Genomic DNA, 25,675 nt, shown 5'->3' on the forward strand with positions numbered 1-25,675 from the left:
AATGCTAATGCTAAAAAGTTATTCCCTGCATCTAGTTCCTTTGTGACCACATCATAGTATACAATCAAATTGGTCAGGCAAGACTTTTCCTTAACAAAAAAATGCTGTGTCCGAACTATAACTGAAGTCTTGTCTAGATGATCCTGCAGTGCTTCTTTAACCAGTGCCTCCATTAATTTTTCTGGAACAGAAGTTAAACTAACAGGTCTATAATTACCTTTGATCCTCCTTTGTGAATTGAGGTCACATTTGCACATCTCCAGTCCATGGGTACCTCCCCTGGGTCCAAAGAAGCTCTCATAATTATGGCTAAGTGTCTGCTTACTTCCTTTGCTGCCTCCTTTAATATAACTGGATATATCCCATCCACCCCAGGTGCCTTTTTTATGTTTATCTTCAACAATTTCTCCTCCACTTTCCTCTCAATTATTACAAAATTATCTAGCTCACTGCCAGAGTTTAACTCACCTCTGGCATTCCCCTCCCTGAATAACTCCTCATTTGTGAATATAGATGTAAAATACTCATTTAGTTTGTTAGCCACCTGAGCAGGATCATCAACAAGTTGAATCATCAGTATCCACTGGACCAATCTGATTCATCCCTTTCCTTCCAGAGTTTACATAGGTAAAGAACTCTTTGCTGTTTGTCTTTGAATTCTTTGCCAAAGATTTCTCATAATCTGCCTTTGCCTGCCTAATATCCTTTTTTTTTCTTCTTTTTTTTTTTGTTAGTTGTTGGCGCATCGGCTTCTGTGGCCATAATGCACCTCCCAAAGTTTTTGCATTTACTCTGATCCAAGACCGAGGCGGGATTCGAACGCGCGACCTTTGGGTTGCCAGGCAGGCACATTACCCAACCAGCTAGCCCGGTCAGCTAATCTCCTTTGTGACTTGGTTACAGACCAGCTTATATCTATCATAGGCTTCCATGTCATCCATTAATTTATATGTATCCCATGCATTTTTCTTCTCTACCATATGTCTCATTAGTTCATCTGACATCCATTTAGGCCTAAACATTGAACAATATTTCTTAGTTGGTATGTAAAGCCTAGTAGCTTCCAAGATTAATTCTTTGAATGCTTCCCATTTTAAATTTGCTGTTGGGAACATCATCAGTTGGTCCCACTGTATAGAATTTAAATACTGTCTCAAACCTCCATAGTCGCCTTTACAAAAGCAAAAACCCTTCTCTTTACTCCTGATGGTAGTTACCTCTTTGAGTAAATCCCACTTCAGCACACTGTGATCAGTGCCACCTAGTGGTTCCTTTATCTACAGTTTCTTAATGCATGAAGAATCACTACTGATAATCAGATCAAGAATATTACTCCCTCTAGTTGCCTTCCAAACATGCTAATGTAGAAAACAATCATCCAATAAATCCACAAAAGCCTTGCTAGTGTGTGAGTGACCAAACCACAAATTCCAGTCAATATCTGGGAAATTAAATTCAGCCCCCCCCCATTATAAGACTCTCTAATTTACTGGCCCACTCTATTTCCCTGTACAGTTTCTTATTATACTCATCAGAGTCATTAGGCCTATAACATACTCCTACTCTCAATTTTGATCTCCCAATGCTTATGTCACACAAAACCGACTCGACACTGCACTGTCCAGCGATGTCGACTGGCTTCACTTCCTTGGATTTTATGTGTTTCTTAACTAATAGCATAACCCCTCCTCTCTTCCTATCCTGTCTATCCTTCCTGTACACATTGAACTCCCTAAATTCCAGTTCTGCATTCCTTATATCTGTGTGACACCATGTCTCTGATATCCCAACAATATCTGCCTTTGATGTTTTGAGCAATACCTCAAATTCATCAAATTTATTACACTTGATACAGTCATAACTCCAAAATTTATTACCAATCACATTTAGAATTATTTTTTACTTTAATTCCTAAACATCACTATCGATTTAATTTGTAAATTTAACACAGTCAGTAACAAATATAAATTTTATTAATAACTACAAAATGTTACCTTAACAATGAAAGAAAAGCAGCTGGTTCTACATCTGGAATTTCAATCTCGCATTTGTCTTCAGCTAGGCCACCAAAAAACATAGCATAGAAAACTGAGCTACCAGTAGCTAAGACATATTTATGAGCAGGTATTCTCTGAGTAGCACCTTTTGGGCCAACAAGAAAATGAACATCGCTCATAAGTTCATTATTAAACATTGCAGCATTTCGTTCACGAACACTGGCTCTAATGGCTTGCCAGTTAGGATCAACTGTTTCACTTGGAGCCAAAGTTCCAGCTCTGGGAGTATTTATTATAGATGGTGCTGTACTATAGAGAGATGAAGGCCCTTTATATGGAGGTGGACTTGGTAATGAAATGGTGAGTGCTGGTGGAGGAGACTGCTGTACAATAAAGTTGGCCTGTGTTAGAGGAAATGTTCCAATGCCTACAAAAGAAAAAAAAATTACTATTAGGAAAAAAAAGAGAGAGAGGGACATTAACCTTATTTTATTAAGAGAGTTTAAAGAAATTTTATGAAAATTTTATGAGTTGTGGATATATTTCACATCACAATACTTCTTTAAACAACGTTCACGCTAAGAGGTGTATTCAACTCTGGCAGTAAGCTAGATAATCTTGTAACAAGTGAGAGTAAAGTGGAGGAGAAATTGTTGAAGATAAACACAACAAAGGGACCTTGGGTGGATGGAATCTATCCAGTTATATTAAAGGAGGTGGCAAAGGAAGTAAGCAAACCCTTAGCCATAATTATGAGAGCTTCCCTGGACTCATGGGAGGTACCCATGGACTAGAGAAGTGCAAATGTGACCCCAATCCACAAAGGAGGATCAAAGGGAGACACAGGTAATTACGGACCTGTTAGTTTTACTTTTGTTCCAGGGAAATTAATGGAGGCACTGGTTAATGAAGCATTGCAGGATCATCTAGACAGGACTTCAGTTACAGCTCAGACACAGCATGGGTTTGTTAAGGGGAAGTCTTGTCTGACTAATTTGATTGGATACTATGATGTAGTCACAAAGGAACTGGATGTAAAGAATAACTTTGATATCATATATTTCGATCTTAGAAAAGCCTTTGATACTGTTGCACATGGAAGACTGCTGCACAAATTGGAACAGTGTGGCATTGGAGGCAAATTGCTGCTATGGATAAAGGGATGGTTGAGTGGGAGAAGACAGAGTGGTAATCAATGAAAACTGCGCTTCGTGGACTAATGTTATTAGTGGAGTCCCAAAGGATTCAGTGTTGGGTCCATTGTTGTTTTCTGTAATTATAAATGATATTAATGATGGTCTATCATGCTTAATGTCCAATTTTGCAGACGACACAAAGGTTGGCAGGGTTGTTAAAGACACTAATGACAGTACACTGCTGCAACAGGATCTAGAAAAGTTGAGCAGATGGGCTGAGAGGTGGCAAATGAAGTTTAACATTGACAAATGTAATGTAATACATATGGGAAGCAGTAATTCCAGAGTTAACGTATCAACTCTGTGATACCACGCTGACAGTGGTAGAGAATGAAAAGGACCTGGGGATAATTGTGCAGGCAGATATGAAGTGTTCTGAGCTGTGCAGACGGTCTGCAAGAGTAGCTCATGATGTCTTGTCAATGATATACAGGAATTTTTCTAGCAGAGATAAGGAGGTGATTATCCCCTTGTATGAGGCAATGGTCAGGCCACACCTTGAGTACTGTATACAGATCTGGAGGCCTCATTTTAAGAAGGATGTAGAGCTGTTGGAACAAGTACAGAGAAGGGCAACAAGATTAGTGAATGGAACAAAGTGTTGCACTTACGAAGAAAGGCTTAAATTTTACAAATTACAGTGTCTGGAGACTAGGCACCTGCGAGGTGGTCTGATTGAGGTGTATAAAGCCTTGAATGGTTTGAGCATGCTCAATGCTGATGGGATTCTTTCTCTTGCTCAGAATAATCGCCTGAGAGGGCATAAATTCAAATTGAGGAAAGAGAGTTGTAGGATAGATGTGCGGATGTTTTCCTTTAGCCAGAGGGTGGTTGATTGCTGGAACAAACTTCCATCTGTCATAGAAGTTGATAGCTTAAATAGATTCAAGGTAGAACTTGACAAACATTAGGAGCGAGTGGATGGGTGAAATAAGAGTTTTTTTTTTTTTTTTGGCTGAGGCTATATAAGCTTGCTTTCTTGCATCATGTGCCAATTCCAATGCTAATGCTAAAGGTTCCATATAGGGGGCTGTCAAGTGAGTAAATTATTACACTAAAATCTTCACTATGTTTCTGCATTAGCACTATGAGTTCCTCATATACTATTGATATTACAAGGTGTCCGAAAAATAACGGTGGGGTTTTGTACTAATGTTATACGACACATGGCAAGCACCATGGCTGGAAAGGTATTCAAATGAAGTCAATAGGGCAACAACGTTTGTTGCAGGCGCCATCAGCATGCAGTCAATCAGCAGTGCACGCAGCGAGGCACCCTCTATAATAGCTGTTCAGTGGGACATTGAGTGGTGTGTCAGTTAATCATCCGATTAACCCAGTGGTTTTCAACCGGGATGCCACAACAACATTCGTGGGGTGCCTTGTAATTTGGGTTTAAGTTACTTAAAGTTATTATTATTATTTTGAAATTTATATATTTATTTCATTATAAAAAGGATACAATATAAAGGGTACAGTACAATATGCATTGTACCATATCTTTTTAATTTTCTGGTGATCTATAATTGATCTTTATTTAGTACCTCTATATAGAGAATAAAATTATTATATATAGGTATATATTAAAAGGTCAAACAACCACTGTGTTAGGTATTTCTTTTGCCTAGGGCTGCCGTAAAAAATTACTGGGACAGTAAGGGCGCCGTGAACCGAGAAAGGTTGGGAACCTCTGGATTAACCTATGAGAACATGCTGTGATTTCTTAAATTAAAATTATAAAAAAAAACTATTTAATTTCTTTGGAGAAACATTTTTAAAATTTTTTTAAGTCTTCAAATGTTAATCAAATGCCTTCCCCCCCCCCTATTTTCTGGCAGAATCCACACTTTCACTTCACAGAACCACAGAGTTCCATGGAACACCACATGGGAAACACTGTTTTATTGAATTCATATTTACTAAGCCTCCACAGTGAAGCACAACATTAATTTAGACTAATATTTGAATTTTGTACAGCAGTCCTGACTGCATCCTTTTCAGAAAGTCCGTTAAAATAGCAGAAAAAGTTGCTGTGTCTAAATATGTTACTTCTTTCTGAGTTTTTGGCTTCTCTGAGATTCATGTCCTGATTCAGGAATTTGTCTTCTATAAGGTTATCCGAGCAACTGAACCACATCCTTATAACTACTGTATAATCTACAACTTTCTTCAAAACAAGCTGAAAATTGAAGTACTTAAAAGATTTTAATGGTCATAACCCCAGGGGCTCATATCTGGTGAGTATGGGCTTGGTACACCCAGGGTCCCGAGCAGGATATCATCATCATTCTTCTCTTTCTTGGTGATTCCCTTCTACTTCTCTCTCTCTCTCTCTCTCAGGATAATTCAGAATTTTTTTTTGGCCGGTGCAGCATAAGCCTCAGGCTTCCTTGCACCATATGGCTAATAATAATAATAATAATAAAATAATAATAATAAAAAAATAATAATAATCTTTCATAAAGCTTTTGCCATCTTCAAATTGAACAAATTATGCAAATTTTGCAAAAAAAAAAAAAAAAAGGAAGCTTGAACACAAATCGCTTTTATACTTTTTTCACTTGGCAAATTCGAGCTGTTCGTAATACGTGCGTGTGTGTGACATTCTCTAATGAATATCTGAGCTCATTATACAAACCAGACAAATTTGCCACATTATCAAAATCTGTCCCACACAGTCTGATAATTCAATATCTCTTTTTTTTTTTTTTTTCAGTTCTTTGAAAGAGACTCAGACAAATTTTCCAGCATGTCTTTGTTCTAAAGCAATGAATACTATACATAATAATGCTGGTTCTTCCCCTTCAGTTTGGTATTTGATTACCAAAAAGATCTGATCTTCATTTGAGCAGTCAGGAATTGAATCAAAAGCAACTAAGAAATAATTTTCTTTGTTTATACTTGATATTTTTCTGCCAATATAATCTTAGTATCAATAAAGTACCAATACAAAATATCAATAAATAAAAAGTATATATTAGCATTAGCAAAGGCACATTATGCAAGAAAGCAAGCTTATATAGCATCAGCAAAAAAAAAAAAAAAAAAAAACACCCTTATTTCACCCATCCACTCGCTCCAAATGTTTGTCAAGTAATGCCTTGAATCTATTTAAGCTATCAACTTCTACAATGACCGATGGAAGTTTGTTCCAGCAATCAACCACCCGCTGGCTAAAGGCAAACTTCCGCACATCTATCCTACATCTGTCTTTCCTCAATTTGAATTTATGCCCTCTCAGATGATTATTCTAAGCAAGAGGAAGAATCCCATCAGCATTGAGCATGTTCAAACCATTCAAGCCTTTATACACCTCATCAGATCATCTCACAGGTGCCTAGTCTCCAGACACTGTAACTTGCAAAACTTAAGTCTTTCTTCGTAAGAGCAACCCTTTGTTACATTCACTAATCTTGTTGCCCTTCTCTGTACTCGTTCCAACAGCTCTACATCCTTCTTAAAATGAGGCCTCCAGATCTGTATACAGTACTCAAGATGTGGTCTGACCATTGCCTTATACAAGGGGATAATCACCTCCTTATCTCTGCTAGAAAAATTGCTGTATATCATTGACAAGACACCATGAGCTACTCTTGCAGACTGTCTGCACTGCTCAGAAAACTTCATATCTGCCTGCACAATAACCCCCCAGGTGTTTTTCATTCTCTGTCAGTATGGTACCACAGAGTTGATAGGTTACTCTAGGATTACTGCTTCCCATATGTATTACATTACATTTGTCAATGTTAAACTTCATTTGCCACCTCTCAGCCCATCTGCTCAACTTTTCTAGATCCTGTTGCAGCAGTGTACTGTCATTAGTGTCCTTAACAACCCTACCAACCTTCGTATCGTCTGCAAACTTGGACATTAAGTCTGATATACCATCATCAATATAATTTATAAATACAGAAAACAACAATGGACCCAACACTAAGCCCTGAGGGACTCCACTAATAACATTAGTCCACAAAGAGCAGTATCCATTGATTACCACTCTGTCTTCTCCCACTCAACCATCCCTTTATCCATAGCAGCAATTTGCCTCCAATTTGTGCAGCAGTCTTCCATGTGCAACAGTATCAAAGGCTTTTCTAAGATCCAAATATATGATATCAAAGTTATTCTTTGAATCCAGTTCCTTTGTGACTACATCATAGTATCTAATCAAATTAGTCAGACAAGACTTCCCCTTAACAAACCCATGCTGTATCTGAGCTTTAACTGAAGTCTTGTCTAGATGATCCTGCAATGCTTCTTTAACCAGTGCCTCCATTAATTTCCCTGAAACAGAAGTTAAACTAACGGGTCTGTAATTAGCTGTGTCTCCCTTTGATCCTCCTTTGTGAATTTGGGTCGCATTTGCACATCTGCAGTCCATGGATACCTCCTCTGAGTCCAAAGAAGCTCTCATAATTATAGCTAAGGGTTTACTTACTTCCTTTGCCACCTCCTTTAATATAACTGGATAGATTCCATCTACCCAAGGTCCCTTTGTTGTGTTTATCTTCAACAATTTCTCCTCCACTTTACTCTCACTTGTTACAAGATTATCTAGCTTACTGCCAGAGTTGAATACACCTGTCATTCCCCTCCCTGAATAACTCCTCATGTGTGAATGTCGATGCAAAATATTCATTTAGTTTGTTAGCTACCTGAGCAGGATCATCAACAGTTGAACCATCGACATCAAGTGGACCAATCTGATTCATCCCCTTCCTTCTAGAGTTTACATATGTAAAGAACTCTTTGCTGTTTTTCTTTGCATCCTTTGCCAAAGATTTCTCGTAATCTGCCTTCGCCTGCCTAACCTCCTTTGTAACTTGGTTACAGATTACCTTATATCTATCATAGGCCTCTGTGCGAGCTATAACTGAAATTCTTGTCTAGATGATCCTGCAATGCTTCTTTAACCAGTGACTCCATTAATTTACCTGGAACAGAAGTTAAACTAACAGGTCTATAACTACCCATGTCTCCCTTTCATCCTCCTTTGTGGATTGGGGGGGCATTTGCACATCTCCAGTCCATGGGTACCTCCCCTGAGTCCTAGGAAATTCTCATAATTATGGCTAAGGATTTGCTTACTTCCTTTGCTGCCTCCTTTAATATAAGTGGATAGATTCTATTCACCGCAGGTGCCTTTCTTATGTTTTCTTCAACAATTTTCCCTACACTTTATTCTCAGTTATTACAAGATTAACTTGCTTACTGCCAGAGTTTAATACATCTCTGGCATTCCTTTCCCTAAATAACTCCTCATTGTGAATATAGATGCAAAATATTCATTTAGTGCGTTAGCAGGATCATTAACAGTTGAACCATCGATATCAAGTGGAGCAATCCCCTTCTTGATTTATCCTCTTCCTTCTAGAGTTACATAAGTAAAGAACTCTTTGCATCCTGTGCCAAAGATTTCTAGTAATCTACCTTTGCCTGCCTAACCTCCTTTGTGACATGTTTACATATTACCTTATATCTATCATAGGCCTCTGTGTCACCGATTAATTTTTATGTATCCCATGCATTTTTCTTCTCTGCCACATGTCTAATTAGTTCATCTGACATCCATTTAGGCCTAAATCTTGAACAATATTTCTTAGTTGGTATGTAAAGCCTAGTAGCTTTCAAGATTATTTCTTTGAATGCTTCTCATTTTGAATTTGCTGTTGGTAACATCATCTGTTGGTCCCACCGTATAGAATTTAAATACTGTCTCAGACGACCGTAGTCACCTTTACGAAAGCAAAAACCCTTCTCTTTACCCTTGATGGTAGTTACCTCTGAGTAAATCCCACTTCAGCACACTGTGATGACTACCACCTAGTGGTTCCTTTATCTGCAGATTCTTGATGCATGAAGAATCACTACTGATAATCAGATCAAGAGTACTACTCCCTCTAGTTGCCTCCCGAACATGCTGCTGTAGAAAACAGTCATCCAATAAATCCCCAAAAGCCTTGCTAGTGTGCGTGAGTGACCAAGCCACAAATTCCAGTCAATATCTGGGAAATTAAAATCTACCATTATAAGACTCTAATTTACAGGCCCACTCTAAACATCTCAGGATGAACTTTGCTGTGATTTTCTGTCATTTTAATATGCTGCTCCACAATGGTTAGGATTTTCCAAATGAGACATAATAGCCAAAAACAAACTGCAGTTTACCTGCAATGTTTTTTTTTTTTTTTTTTAAATTGCTGTGAAAAGGCAAGTTACTTTTGCAAGGAATTTATGACTTAGAGTATATGCACTATTTTTGATGGTTGCTATTTTTATATTCTACAGTTTTTAGCTGTCAGGTATTGAACTCTTCCATCTTTAAATTCAGTTGAAGAATTTAAATCTAATCTTTGAGAAAAGTTAGAAACTTTCTAACTTTTCTCAAAGTGGCATAAGACTTTTGCAGGTCTTATGCCACTTTGAGAGCAATGAGCATATTACACTCATTGGCCAAAAAATTAGAAACCTATATTCCATGTTTAGTAGAGCCACCTTTTGCTCGAATCATGGCACGGGCTGTAATTCGAGCAAAAAGGTGGTCAAAAAATAAATAAATAAAATAAATAATAATAATAACACTACCACTTAATTTACTCATTCTCTTTACTACATTGTCCAATCCTCCTTTAAATTTATTAAAGGAGGATTGGACAAAACTTTCACAGCCCCACATGGCAGTTTATTCTAACAATCACTCTGGCTGGCTGAAAGCAAATTTCAGCATATTTATCCAATTAGCCCCCCTCCCTCTGCCAGGCATGCAGGGATCTTCAAGACCCTGTATGACCTTCAGCGATGTACAACCATGCTCTTCATCTACTTGAAACTAAAATGCTTTCTTAGATTTTGCCAATGAAAACTTCCAGAAGTCTTGGTTATGATCACATAAAATGTAAAAAATGACCAGTTAATAAGCCTAGTCTCAATAATTATACGTGCAAGCTGAAAAATATGCATTTAAATTTGGCATAACATCTCTCATATACAATTACTGAAGCATGCATTTTCTGCTTTATGAGAGTATATCCAGTCATTACGCTCTCTCTCTCTCTCTCTCTCACCTCGCCTCACAGAAGAGTCTGGTTAGCATACTACTGCTGAAGCATGTCAGTTTTCCAACTGAAAAACAAACATGCTTCAAAACTAAAAAATACTTCAAAATATTTATTTAAAAATAATTAAAAATATTAAAATCAAAAATTAATTTACAATATTTATTTTTAATATTAAAAAATGGATTTTCCACAGTTGTATCCCTAAAAGAAAATAGAGGCAGCACCAAAAAGTAACACAATCTTGAATTATTTTATTTCTTGCCAATTTTTAAGGTAACTATTTTATCCCAGCGAGTGAGTGCACATATGAGAAACAAAAAAACCACTATTGTATCCAAAGCCAGGTTAGATTTCCTCATGTGTCATCCAAGAAAGAGTAAAGATGCAACCAATATTCAGTTTACTGAATCCATTTAAAGCCTTAAATGTTTCAGTCAAGTCTCCATACAGATGCCTAGTGTCCATATGCTGCAATTTACAGAATACAAGTTTTGCTTGGTAAGAGTACAGTACTCTTTGGTGCCCCTAACTAATTTTGTTGCTCTTCTCTGTCTGCACCCATTCCAATAGATTCACATCCCTCTTAAAATGATCTTTGGCCATGTATACTGTACTCAACGTGTGGCCTTATAATTGCTCAATGGAATAGTCACCTTGTTCCTGCTAGAAAATTACTGTATATCAATGACAGAATCTCACAAACTGTGCTAGAAGCATGTCTGCATTGCTCAAAGCACTTCACGTTAGACTGCTTTACAATCACCCCCTAGAACTTTTTTTTGAGAGCAGTACCACCCAATTTGTATGTTATTCTGGGATTACTGCTATCTAAATGCAGTACCTTGCATTTAACAATATTAAACATCCAATGCCATTTTACAGCCCATCTAACTAATTTATCCATCTTCTTACAAAAGCACATCCCAATTCCTGTCATTAATCATCATTAATGTCATTGATGCAGATCTATCTGGAATGACAGATGATATTGTCAAGGTGGATGTCATTGTGCTTGTTCGATGTAAAGAGTGTGAAGATATTAGGTGCCAACTCAGCATTGTTATGGGCTTTTATGAGAGCTTGAAGAACAGATTGGGTGCCCTTGGAGGATTTAAATTGGAAAACCCATAGAGCTCTCAGCTGCCCACATCAATGCCAGTGCTTGTACTTGATCATCAGGCAACACAATGGCAAACCCAAGGCAGAATGTGCTGACCCCACAGGAGCTAGTACTTGTTGGTGACCCTATTGTCAAGGAAACAAGAAATATATGGTGTAAAAAGGACAGGTATAATAGTAGTAGTAGTAGTAGTGGCATGTGATGCAAGAAAGCAAGTGTATGAGCTTATGCAGCATCAGAAAAAAAAATATATATATCACACCATTCCCTCCAAATGCCTGTCCAGTTCCTCCTTAAATTTATTTAACCTATCAACTTCCACATCGACAAATGGAAGTTTGTTCCAGCAATTAACCACCTGCTGGCTAAAGGCTAATTTCCGCACATCTATTCTACATCTGTCTTTTCTTAATTTGAATTTATGCCCCCTTAGTTCGTAATCTGAACAAGTGGAAGGATCTCGTCAAAATTCAGTGTGCTCAATCCATTCAAGGCCTTATACACCTCAATCAGATCACCGCGCAGGTGCCTAGTCTCCAGCCACTGCAATTTGCAGAACTTTAGCCTCTCTTGGTAAGAGGATCCCTTCATTCCCCTCACCAATCTTGTTGCCCTTCTCTGTACACGCTCAAGCAAATCTACATCCTTCCTAAAATTAGGCCTCCAGACCTGTACGCAATACTCAAGGCCTGACCATTGCCTTATACAGAGGGACAATCACCTCCTTTTCCCTGCTAGCAAAATTCCTATTTATCATTGACAAAACCCCATGATCTGCCCTGGCAGCCTTTCTGCATTGCTCAGAAAAACTTCATATCTGCCTGCACAATTACTCCCAGGTCTTTTTCATTTTCTACCACCTTAAGTGTAGTACCACACAGTTGGTACATTTCTCTGGGGTTACTTCTACCCATATGCAGTACTTTGCATTTGTCAAGGTTAAACTTCAGTTGCCACTTCTTAGCCCATCTGCCCAAATTATCTAGATCCTGTTGCAGTAACACACTGCCATTACTGTCATTAACAACCCTGCCAACCTTCGTATCATCTGCAAACTTCGACCAGTGGTCATAAGCTGATCACATTGTAGGTCAGATATCTTTTAAGGGCACAAAAGGTGATACTGTTTGTATACATTGGAACTAATTACATTAAGAGTTGAAGATCTGCAGACTTACTTAACAAGTACAGGGCAATGCTGAAAAAAAAAAAAAAAAAAAAAAAAAAAAAAAAAGGCCCAAGTTAGAGTTAGATTTGAAAGTGTCTGCAGTTCTGCACAGACATGACAGGAGGGAGTATATGATGAGAGCCTTATCAATCAATTCGTCCCAGGAGAGACTGCAAAGCGCGTGGGTTAGAATTTTTCTCAGCATGATCTGTGCCTGTTCGCAGAAGAGATTGCTTCTACAGGGATGGGATACACTTAAATAGAAAGGATGCAAGAATATTTGCTGAGGCTATTTAGGCAGTATTAGGTGAGTTGGAAAACTGCTGGCTTGGGGGATTAACAGAAGCCATAAGCAGAGGTGGAAGTGATTCTTGCTCTACTTCTATTGGAACGAGCAGCAGGCTGGAAAGCAAGGTGCTGGGAATTTCAAAGGCTGCTGGGAGTCATTCATGGATATATATGTCATATATACATGTGTGTGTGTGTGTGTGTGTGTGTGTGTGTGTGTGTGTGTGTGTGTGTGTGTGTGTGTGTGTGTGTGTGTGTGCTATTCACCAAAAAAAATTCAGAGGGTATACTCTCCACTAGAGCCCTGGGAATGAGTAAATACATGAGATCTGTTATGGTAACTAAAAGTAAGACCAGACTTAAATAAGAATAGGCCTAAATGGATGTCAGATGAAATGGGACTTGTGGCAGAGAATTCAAAATGCATGGGATACATATACAGTAGAACCCGGATAAGAAGCTTTCCAAGGGACTGGAGGTTTGGAACTTCTTACGTGGGAAAACTTCTTAGAAGGGAATATAGCCTAAGGGTATGAAATATTAACTACACAAATAAAAATGAAAAGATACACATAAGTTAAAAATCATTTTTAAATACTATTTCAGAATTCATAAATATTTTGCTCTGCCTATGGGAAACATTTTTAAACAGGATTTCTAATTGCTTAACTTTCTGTTCAACTCCTTACCAAATACTCATTACCAAGTTGGAAGGATGAGCTCCTTTGGAGTTCCAACATACCTTAAAAGGTCACAATTACAATAATACAGAGCAACAATCCGCTAAGTAATTCAAAACTGTTCAGAACCATCAGAACTTAACAGCAAAAGCATCACTGAGTTTCACGTGGCCGACGCCATCCAATCATGGATATCGATGAAAACAATTGCAATATGACACTTCCATTATATCAAAATATTAATACTAAAAAGGCTTTAGTGCTGAAAGCCTCAGCTATGGGAAATTCACTAATCGAACAAGTTAGTGCCAAGCATCATTTTAGTTTGTAGTAAATCACCGAAGTAGGAGAAATGGCATCGTTTGTTACATCTTATAGTGTGAATGCCTTCCCAAGGAGTTACCCTGATATTGAACTACCTCGAATAAGCAATGCTTCGACAGTGGATTCTCAGTAAATACCACCACCCCTGGGTGGTAGTATCCTCGTAACATTAGTCTTCTCCATTGGCGAAGCGTTGCTTACTGGAGGTGGTGAATTTCAGAGCAACTCATTGTGAAGGCATTCACAATATGAGATACATGTATATCAAAAACGATGCCAATTCTTCCTACTTCAGTGATTTACTATTAACTAAAATGATGTTCGGCACTAACTTGTTTGATTACCAAAATGTTTATATTGTTTAATTTTTTTTTATATTAAAAATAATTTGTATATTTAAAAAAAGTGTTAAGTGGGAAAATGTCATTATAATAATACTCTGTGTATTCTTTATCATGAACTTTTTATGCGGGAAAACCTTTTACCCAGGAAACTTCTTATGCGGGAAAATAATACATTACAATATAGAGAGTTTAAATTGGGACTTAAGAAACCAAACATAGTACAGAGGAAAACTTCTTATGAGGGAATTTCTTATCCAGGTTCTACTGTATTTTATGAGGATGACAGAGAAGCCTATGGTAGACAAACTAGTCTGTAATAATTTCACCAAGGAGGTTATGCAAGCAAAGGCAGATTACAAGAAATATTTGGCAAGGGATACAAAGAAAAACAGCAAAGACTTTTTTTTATTTATGTAAACACTAGAATGAAGAGAATGAATCAAATTGATCCATTTGGTATTGATGTTTCGACTACTGACCTTTAAGGGGAACAGGCATTCTGTGTGTTACCAAACACTGTCTAAAGCACGGATAGATCCAATATCTTTGTCTATTTCAGAAGATTTAGGAGAAGTCCGGTTGGCCTGCCTCCCTAAAATCCACTCATGCACACCTTCTGGATGGTAAGCCATGTTATGTCACTTAGGTGGCAACGAACGTGTAGAGTGGTTCTCTTCAAGACACCTGGTGTCAGTGTGAAGAGGAAAAGACCAAACCCTTCAGCACATGACAGCACAATGAAACAAATGGCCCTCAGTCCCCAGCGGCTTTCACTCCCCCCTCTTATGGCAGGGAGAGGATCAGAGTGGAAGCAGAGGGTGCTAAGAATCTCTGGGTACAATCAGGCTACCATGCACGGAAACTAAACTTGGCCTGTTACAACATAAGATCGCTCATTGGTGAAGACAGGATATTAGAGCTGGAAAAGGAATTAGAAAATGTGAATTGGAATATCATCGGTTTGGAGGAAACAAGAAGAAGAAATGATTCACTTATAAGTTTATCTAGTGGAAATCTGCTGTACACCAATGGAAACAGTGAAAGGAGTGAAGGTGGAGTTGGGTTTCTGGTCCATAAAGATTTTAAAAACAACATTTTGGAATTCAAAAGTACATCACCAAGGGTGTCAAGACTAATACTCAAGATTTCTAAGAGGTATAAGCTAAAGGTTATAATGATTTATGCACCAACATCGAGCCATGATGATGAAGAGTTTGAAGAAATGTACATTGAAATTGAGAGTCTTCTAGATGAACAGAAAACTCACTACACTATCATTATGGGGGACTGCTAAGGTTGGAAAGAGACAAAACAGCGCAGAAAGGGGAATTATAGGAAATTTTAGAATTGGTGAAAGAAATGAAAGACTTGTGGAATTTGCGGAATCTAGAAGAATGTCAGTAATGAACACTTTTTTCAAGAAAAGGGTGAACAGAAAGTGGACGTGGAAGAGCCCAAACTGATTAACAACTAATGAAATCAACTTCATCCTCACTAACAGAAGATATATCGTGAATGATGTTACTGTCCTGAACGAGGTAAATGTTGGAAGTGATCACAGAATGGTAAGTGCACACTTGATATAGATGTATGAAAAGAAAGGAAAAAACTGACTCGAGTAAATAATACAAAGGTCTTTGAGATAACAGAAGAGGAGAAAAAGCGGTATGTACTGGAACTTAAGAACAAGTTTGAGCTTCTGCAGACTGTTCGGGACCAAGAAACCTATAAGTAAAAAGAAATCCAAAGAAGAAAAAATCAGTCAAGAAACACTTGTCATGACGAACCAAAGACGACAAATGAAGAGCAAGAAAAACACTGACAGGGAGAAAATTGAGTATACTGAGTTATGCAAAGCCATTAGAAAGAGACTCAGAGAGGACATAAGAAAATTTAACACAAGAAAATTAGAAGAAGCATTAAGGGAAAACAAAGGATTTAAATCAGCAGTCATGAGCAGTAATACAGAAAGACAAATGATAATACTGACACTGAAGAATAGCAATGGTATGAATAGCAGAGAAGGCATAATTCAAATAGCAGAAGACTACTATAAAGAGTTATACAAGGAGCGAGGGAATGATAACAGCAGTGGGAAGATGGATTGCAAATTAGTAACACATACAACATACCTGATATCCTTACTGATGAGGTAGAACATGCGTGAAGAATCAAAGCTCCGGGGGAAGATGAAGTTACTGTAGAGTTGTTAAAATTGGGAGGAAGATACAGGACACAAAAACTGGCAAGACTCTTCACAAAATACATTAGAAAAGGTGTGGCGCCTAAGGAGTGGAATAATGCAATCATAGTTTTGCTGCATAAGAAAGGAGATCAATCAGAAATTGGAAATTATAGACCAATTTGCTTGTTATCCCACATCTAAAAGTTGTTCACAAGGGTCATTACTAACAGATTAGAAAGAATACTTGATGAGAATCAACCGAAAGAGAAAGCTGGCTTTAGGACAGGATTCTCAACTATGGATCACCTTCACGCAATGTCACAGCTAATGGAGAAGGCAAATGATTATAAAACACCATTATGCCTGGCATTTGTGGATTATGAAAAGGCATTTGACTCCATACAGCATAAGGCAATGTTTCGGGCACTGGAAAGACATGGCATAGATACCCCATATATTATGATTTTGAAGAAAATATATGAGAATGCCACCTCCTTTATTAGACTAGACAAAGACAGTAATAAATTTAAAATTGAGAAAGGAGTTTGACACGGAGACACAATATCTCCGAAGTTGTTTACTACTGCCCTGGAGGAAGCTTTCAGAAGATTAGACTGGTCACATAAAGAAGTCAATGTGAATGGAGAGTACCTAAACCATTTACGATTTGCAGATGACATTGTGGTCATAAGCCACGATCCCAAAGAATTAGAGGAAAATCTTAATCAGTTATGCAGAGTTAGTAAGGATTTTGGACTAAAGATGAATATGGCCAAAACAAAGTAATGATGAACAAGTATGCCACAGAAAGGGATATAATGATTGAAGGAGCAGTAATTGAAAAGGTGGAGTCATATACTTATCTGGGACAAGTCATTAGCTGTAATAATGATAAATGGCTGGAAGTCAAAAGAAGAATAAATTTTGGATGGATAGCATTCAGGAAATATAGTCACATACTGAGGAGCAATATCCCAATTTGCCTGAAACGTAAAATAATGAACCAATGTATACTCCCCACCATGACTTATGGAAGTGAAACTTGGGCACTCACCAAAAGAATGGAAGAGACGCTGAGAACTACACAGCGAAGAATGGAACGAATTATATTGGGAATCAGACTGTTAGATAAGAAGAGAAACACATGGATTAGGCAGCAAACTCAAGTAAAGGACATTCTTATCAAAACTAAAGAACTAAAATGGTCTTGGGCAGGACACATAGCTCGAAGACATGATGACAGATGGACTAAGAAAATAACAGAATGGTACCCAAGAGGAGCTAAGAGAAAACCTGGAAGAAACAACGGAGATGAACAGATGAAATTCATGAGTTTGTGGGTAGCAAATGGATGGCCACTGCACAAAACAGAAGGAACTGGATAGTTGCTGGAGAGGCCTTCATCCTGCAGTGGATTGAAAATGGCTGATGGTGATGATTCGACTACTGATGATCCTACTCAGGTTGCTGACAAACTGAAGAAGTATTCTGAATCTACATTCACACATAAAGAATTCTTTAGGGAATTGGAAGCCAGAAGTCTATCAAATTCTAAGAGAGGGCTAAATGATTTTCTAATAACTGAGAAGAAATTGGAAGCGAAACTGTTAAGAGTTAAACTTAAGAGTTAAGAGTGGATGGGATCTATCCAATTATATTAAGGAAGGCAGCAAAGCAAGTAAGCAAATCCTTAGCCATAATTACAAGAGCAACCTTGGATTCAGGAGAGGTCCACCCAGACTGGAGATGTGCAGATGTATTCCCAGTTCTCAAAAGGAGATCAAAGGATAATGAGTAATTACAAACCTGTGAGTTTAACTTCTATTCCAGGAAAAATAATGGAGTCACTCTTTAAAGAGTTAATGCAGGATCATCTAGCCAAGGCTATATGATGCTGCTGGTAATATTAAGAGTAGGAGACCGGTGAATTACTTAACAAGTATAGGTCACTGTTGAAAAAAAGCCTTGAATTAGGGTTGAATTTCAAGTGTCTGCAATTCTGCCAGACGATAGTAGAGAGTATATAATGGGAGACACGATAGGAGAGAGTATATGATGAGAGCCTTATCGATCAATTCAGCCCTGGAAAGATTGTGCAAGGCTCAAGGGGCAGAATTTTTTCAGCCTGGTCTGTACTTGTTAACAGGATAGACTGCTTCTACAGGGATGGTATACACTTAAATAGAAAGGGTGCAAGAATATTTGCTGATGCTATTGAGGCAGTGTTAGGTGGGCCGACGATAGGAGAGAGTATATAATGGGAGACACGATAGGAGAGAGTATACGATGAGAGCCTTATCGATCAATTCAGCCCTGGAAAGATTGTGCAAGGCTCAAGGGGCAGAATTTTTTCAGCCTGGTCTGTACTTGTTAACAGGATAGACTGCTTCTACAGGGATGGTATACACTTAAATAGAAAGGGTGCAAGAATATTTGCTGATGCTATTGAGGCAGTGTTAGGTGGGCCGAAAAACTGCTAGCTTTGGGGGATACAAGGACTAATAGATCAACAGTAGCCAATGGCAGAGGTGAAAGTGATTCTTACACTGCTTCTATTGAGCAGCAGCCTGGAAAACAAGATGCAGGGTATTTCAGAGACTGCTGGGAGTCATAGCAGTACAAGCAAACACGTGGGTTGTGTTAGGGTAGCTAAGAATAGGAACACGAACAGGTACATGTATACTAGCATATACACCAATGCTAGGAGTTTGGTAAATATAAATTTGATGAATTTGAGGTATTGCTCAAAACATCAAAGGCAGATATTGTTGGGATATCAGAGACGTGGTAGCACACAGATATAAGGAATGCAGAACTGGAATTTGGGGAGTACAATGTGTACAGAAAGGATAGGAAGGGAGGAGGGGTTATGCATTTAGTTAAGAAACACATAAAATCCAAGAAAGTGAAGCCAGTCAACATCACTGGACAGTGCAGTGTCGAGTCAGTTTGGGGTGACATAAGCATTGGGAGATCAAAATTGAGAGTAGAAGTTTGTTATAGGCCTAATGACTCTCATGAGTATAATAAGAAACTGGACAGGGAAATAGAGTGGGCCAGTAAATCAGAGAGTCATAATGGGGGATTTTAATTTCCCAGATATTGACTTGAACTTGTGGGTTGGTCACACACACACTAGCAAGGCTTTTAGGGATTTATAGGATAATTGTTTTCTACATCAGCATGTTCGGGAGGCAACTAGAGGGAGTAATACTCTTGATCTGATTATCAGTAGTGATTCTTCATTCATTAAGAATCTGCAGATAAAGGAACCACTCAGTGGCAGTGATCACAGTGTGCTGAAGTGGGATTTACTAAAAGAGGTAACTACCATCAGGGGTAAAGGGAAGGATTTTTGCTTTCGTAAAGGCGACTACGGTGGTCTGAGACAGTATTTAAATTCTATACGGTGGGACCAACAGATGATGTTACCAACAGCAAATTCAAAATGAGAAGCATTCAAAGATATAATCTTGAAAGCTACTAGGCTTTACATACCAACTAAGAAATATTGTTCAAGGTTTAGGCCTAAATGGATATCAGATGAATTAATGAGACATATGGCAGAGAAAAAAAATGCATGGGATGCATATAAATTAACGGGTGACATGGAAGCCTATGATAGATATAAGCTGGTCTGTAACCAAGTCACAAAGGAGATTAGGCAGGCAAAGGCAGATTATGATAAATCTTTGGCAAAGGATGCAAAGAAAAACAGCAAAGAGTGCTTTACCTATGTAAACTCTAGAAGAAAAGGGATGAATCAGATTGGTCCACTGGATATTAATGATTCAATTGTTGATGATCCTGCTCAGGTGGCTAACAAACTAAATGAGTATTTTGCATCTACATTCACACATGAGGAGTTATTAAGGGAGGGGAATGGCAGAGGTGAGTTAAACTCTGGCAGTGAGCTAGATGATTTTGCAATAACTGAGAGGAAAGTGGAGGAGAAATTGTTGAAGATAAACATAAAAAAGGCACCCGGAGTGAATGGGTTCTATCCACTTATATTAAAGGAGGCAGCAAAGGAAGTAAGCAAACCCTTAGCTATAATTATGAGAGCTTCTTTGGACTCAGGAGAGGTACCCATGGACTGGAGATGTGCAAATGTGACCCCAATTCACAAAGGAGGATCAAAGGGCAACACAAGTAATTATAGACCTGTTAGTTTAACTTCTGTTCCAGGAAATTAATGGAGGCACTGGTTAAAGAAGCCCTACAGGATGATCTAGACAAGACTGCAGCAATAATTCAGACACAGTATGGGTTTGTTAAGGGAAAGTCTTGCCTGACCAATTTGATTGGATACTATGATGCAGTCACAAAAGAACTGGATGCAGGCAATAACTTTGATATCATATATTTGGATCTTAGAAAGGCTTTTGATACTGTTGCACATGGAAGACTGCTGAACAAATTGGAGCAGTATGGCACTGTAGGCAAATTGCTGATATGGATAAAGGAATGGTTGAGTGGGAGAAGACAGAGAGTGGTAATCAATGGACACTGCTCTTCGTGGACTAATGTTATTAGTAGAGTCCCTCAAGGTTCAGTGTTGGGTCCATTGTTGTTTTCTGTTTTTATAAATGATATTGATGATGGTATATCAATCTTAATGCCAAGTTTGCAGATGATACGAAGGTTGGTAGGTTGGTTGTTAAGGACACTCATGACAGTACACTGCTGCAACAGGATCTAGAAAAGTTAAAGCAGATAGGCTGAGAGGTAGCAAATGAAGCTTAACATTGACAAATGTAAAGTACTACATATGGGAAGCAGTAACCCCAGAGTAAAGTATTAACTCTGTGGTACTACACTAACAGTGGTAGAGAACAAAAAGGACCTGGGGGTAATTGTGCAGGGAGATATGTAGTTTTCTGAGCAATGCAGACGGTCTGCAAGAGTAGCTCATATACAGGAATTTTTCTAGCAGTGATAAGGAGATGATTATCCCCTTGTATAAGGCAATGGTCAGGCCACACCTTGAGTACTGTATACAAGCCTGCAGGCCTCATTTTAAGAAGGATGTAGAGCTGTTGGAACCAGTACAGAGAAAGGCAACAAGATTATTAAATGGAACAAAGGGTTGTTCTTAAGAAGAAAGGCTTAAGTTTTTCAAATTAGTGTTTGGAGACTAGGCACCTGCGAGGTGATCTGATTGAGGTGTATAAAGCCTTGAATGGTTTAAGCATGCTCAATGCTGATGGGATTGTTCCTCTTGCTCAGAATAATCACCTGAGGGGGCATAAATTCAAATTGAGGAAAAACAGATGTAGGATAGATGTGCGGAAGTTTGCGTTTAGCCAGCGAGTAGTTGGTGGGTGGAACAGACTTTCATCCTTTGTTGTGGAAGTTGATAGCATATATAAATTTAAGGCTGAGCTGGACTGGTATTTGGAACGGAATGGAGGGGTGAAATGGGAGCGTTTTTTTTTTTTTTTTTTTGGTTGATGTTGCATAAGGTTGCTTTCTTGCATCATATGCCTCTACTAATGCTAAGGCTGCAATTATATTTCAGACACAGCATGGGTTTGTTATGAGGAAATCTTGTCTGACCAATTTGATTGAATATGATGTAGTCCCAAAGGAACTGGATGCAAAAAATAATTTTGATATCATATACAGTAGAGCAGTGGTTCCCAGTCTTTTGTCACTCATGTGACATTTTAAGTTAAAAGACAAATATTAATGGCACACCGAAATAGTGATTGCCATCAAATTCAATGGAATTTTTTTTAATCCATGGCAACTAGTTTAGATTATCAACAATCTACTGCAGTGGTTGGGAACCACTGCAGTAGAGTGTTGATAATCTAAACTAATTGGGACCGGTTGTAGTTCGAACTTCTGATTTGTTCAGATTTTTGAACTTATCAAAAAATACAGTTGTGGAGACTGAAAAAAAAAAGGTTTAGTAAAAGTTTAGTTTAGTAATTAGAAATAAAAACACTAAATTGTACTTACGTATTTTTATTCAAAGGTAACAAAACAAATGTAACTTTCAGCCACAATAACGCATGTGTATAGAAATTTTAATGAAATTTAATGAGTCTTTAATGAAAATAATTACCGGTGACCCCTCGGGAGTGCAGTAGCACACGCTCTTTGAGTAGACCGGGGTTCAGGCTCCTGACTGCTAAAAACGGTCGATCTGCCAACCCGCACTGGACCAGCATGGCAGATTATGGTCCATTTCCCTCAGCATGAATTGTTGAGGCTTCCATCCTGCAGTGGGTTGATAATGGCTGCAGTTTATCTTTACCTTTTTACCGTGCCCAGCACGGCTTCACTGTGCACAGATTCGCACTTAAGCAGTAGAAGTCCATGCAACATGGATCGTGCTGCATGCGGCCCAAGATTGATAGTAGTGCACAGTATCTGACTCAGCCGTGCTACCTTATTATATAGTATGAGTTGCTTTAGTACGATTGAATTTATAACGTCATCGATTTCATTCTAAGCAACTCTGTTATCAGAGACAGCTGTTTTGTGGCACTTTCCAGGTTTGCGATCAGTAAAAAATTTAGCCTCTCTACATTGTACCTACTTTTTTATTACAATATATTTTTCATTATGTATCTTTCAACTCAGAAACTCTCAGAAACAGCATGACATACTACTTGAACGACTCCTTAGTCAGCTTGAGTCTTGGCTAGTGACAGTGTGAGTTTCCGAGTTGAGTGAAAAGTGATTTCATTTTGTGTGTTTTGTCATTGAGTGAATTTATATTTTATTTCAATAGTAACCATAACATAATGGCTTGAAAACATGCCTCTACATCTGAAAGTGATTCCAGAAAGAAAAAATCCAGAAAAATTCTGTCACTGCATGAGAAAATTATTATTTTGAGGAAAATAGAGCAAGGAAGAACGTATGCATCTTTAGCTAAAGAATATGAGTGCAATGAATCATCAATACAAACAGTTAAAGTGCGAGAAAAAAATTAAAGTGAGCATTAGGTTGGCAACAAACTCTGCAAGTTAAAAATTCACATTTGTTAGTTGACATGATATGCTTATTGAAAAAATCGAACAGTTATTGAATGTTTGCATCGAAGACCAAAGGAATATAAATGTGCCTCTCAGTTCTTAATATGATCAGGCGCAAGGCCCAATATATTTATCATCATCAGGTGCAAGGCCCAACATATTTATCATCATCAGGTGCAAGGTACAATATATTTATCATAACAAAGGTATCATGCTGCTAGTGCAAATGGTGAATCACGTTTTGGTGCATCCAAGGGGTGGTTTGATAGATTTAAAAAAAGGGCAAATCTGCACAATATTAAAGTTGTTGGTGAGATTGCTTCTGCCAATGTGGAGGCAGTGGAAAATTTTTTACAGGAATTGAAAAATGTAACAGAAGAGGGAGGATACATGGCAGATCAGATTTTTAACTGTGATGAAACTGGACTCTATTGGAAAAAATGCCTGGCAAGACATTTATCGAAAGAAGAACGAGCTGCACCTGGATTCAAAGTGTCAAAGGACAGAATCACTCTCCTATTTTGTAGTAACACTTCTGGTGATTATAAATGCAAGCCTTTATTAGTGTATCGTTCAGAAAACCCAAGGGTTTTGAAAGGCAAAAATAAATCCTCTCTTCCCATTTACTAGTGATCGAATAGAAAAGCATTGGTGGCTGTCTCACTGTTTAGAGCTTTATTTCGTACCTGAAGTTGAAGGATATCTGAAAAATAAGAATTTATCATTCAAGGTGCTCCTTATCTTAGATAGTGCTCAAAATCACTGAGTACCACTTCTCGATTGCAATACAAATGGAGTATTTGTAGTAACACTTCTATTTTGTAGTAACACTTCTGGTGATTATAAATGCAAGCCTTTATTAGTGTATCGTTCAGAAAACCCAAGGGTTTTGAAAGGCAAAAATAAATCCTCTCTTCCCATTTACTAGTGATCGAATAGAAAAGCATTGGTGGCTGTCTCACTGTTTAGAGCTTTATTTCGTACCTGAAGTTGAAGGATATCTGAAAAATAAGAATTTATCATTCAAGGTGCTCCTTATCTTAGATAGTGCTCAAAATCACTGAGTACCACTTCTCGATTGCAATACAAATGGAAAATTTGTGTTTCTTCCTCCAAACTTGTTGATAAAATTGAAAAATTTCCAGATGAAAATGTCTGCTAATGTTGGGCTGAATTCACAATACTAACAGGTATTGAAATAATCAAAAAGTCATGGACTGAAATGAAGAAGTCAACTTTGAAGAACTGTTCTAAGAACTGTTCCCTGTAACAGGAAGTGACTCACTTCACCTCTATATTATTCAAACAGAAGTTGAGAAAATTATTAAACTTTCAAACATTATTGAAGGTGAGGAATTTAGTGATATAGGGCAGAAAGAAATTTTAGAACATTTGTCCCATCAGAAGAATTAAAAAATGAAGAGTCAGAAGAACTACTGGACTCCGATGAAGATAACTGTGAAGAAGAAGAAAATGAAGAGCAGAAGAAACCTTAACTAACACACAAGGATATATCAGATTCTAAAAGCAGATGTGTTCCTGAGGATTATGCAGGAATATCTCAACTTTCATAGCAGTACGAAAATTAAAAGAGGCATTGACCGTATTATGGTTTCTTATGTTAACATAAGAAAGATCACGACAAAACAAACAAAAATTGCGAATTTTGTAAGTCAACTTCAAAAGAATGTTCACCTTCTGGTAGCAGTTTCATTAATTGAACGTTTCGTCATGTGTTGGTAAGTCATGGTCAAAAGTTTTATTTCATTGTTTTACTACCTTGTTCAGTATGCAGTTTTATTTTAAATTTAGGTAGGAATTCATTTTGATTCCATAATGAAAGTGTATACCTGATTAAGCCTGTTGTTTCCATAATTTAGTTTTGATTTTTTTGGGGTTTAATTTTCTTTCATCGTGTTTTCTTTTAACATAGCATGGTTCACCTTCTGGCAATTTTCCTAACGTAAATGCAAAACATAGCAGTTTTGCATTTACGTTAGGGGCACAAAATTGCTGTCACTCAATTGGATTAATGGAATGAGAGATGAGAAATTATGGAGGAAGTCAGTCCCAATCATTTTTGAAACCCCCATTCCATCAAAAATTAGCATAGAAAAATATTACTTCCATATATTTTATAATGTTTTTCGTTGGAATACATTTTAAATTATAAAGTAAAATTTTTAATTTCTTTTAAAAAATAAACAGTACCAATTTTAACACAGATTATAGTTTTAATTTCCTACAGAAAAAGTTTCAGAACCTAATCCCCGTTTTTCCATTACAGCAGTACCCCACCAACCGCGGAATCACAGTGCGTGGA

The 25,675-nt window shown here is 37.8% G+C and overlaps 1 protein-coding gene across 1 annotated transcript in view; it reads right to left on the minus strand.

Moving 5' to 3' along the window:
- Positions 1 to 25,675, minus strand: part of LOC150084638 (BTB/POZ domain-containing protein 6-B-like) — a 171,886-nt gene that overhangs the window by 108,197 nt on the left and 38,014 nt on the right. Inside the window, exon 2 of the mRNA XM_090376521.1 lies at positions 1,995 to 2,424. Within this exon, the coding sequence (XP_090232647.1) occupies positions 1,995 to 2,424 (430 nt within the window). The remainder of the gene's footprint in view (positions 1 to 1,994; positions 2,425 to 25,675) is intronic.

This window comes from Mastigoproctus giganteus, chromosome 6, assembly GCF_048544385.1.
Source record: "Mastigoproctus giganteus isolate SK-2022 chromosome 6, ASM4854438v1, whole genome shotgun sequence".
Classification (NCBI taxonomy): Eukaryota; Metazoa; Arthropoda; class Arachnida; order Uropygi; family Thelyphonidae; genus Mastigoproctus; species Mastigoproctus giganteus.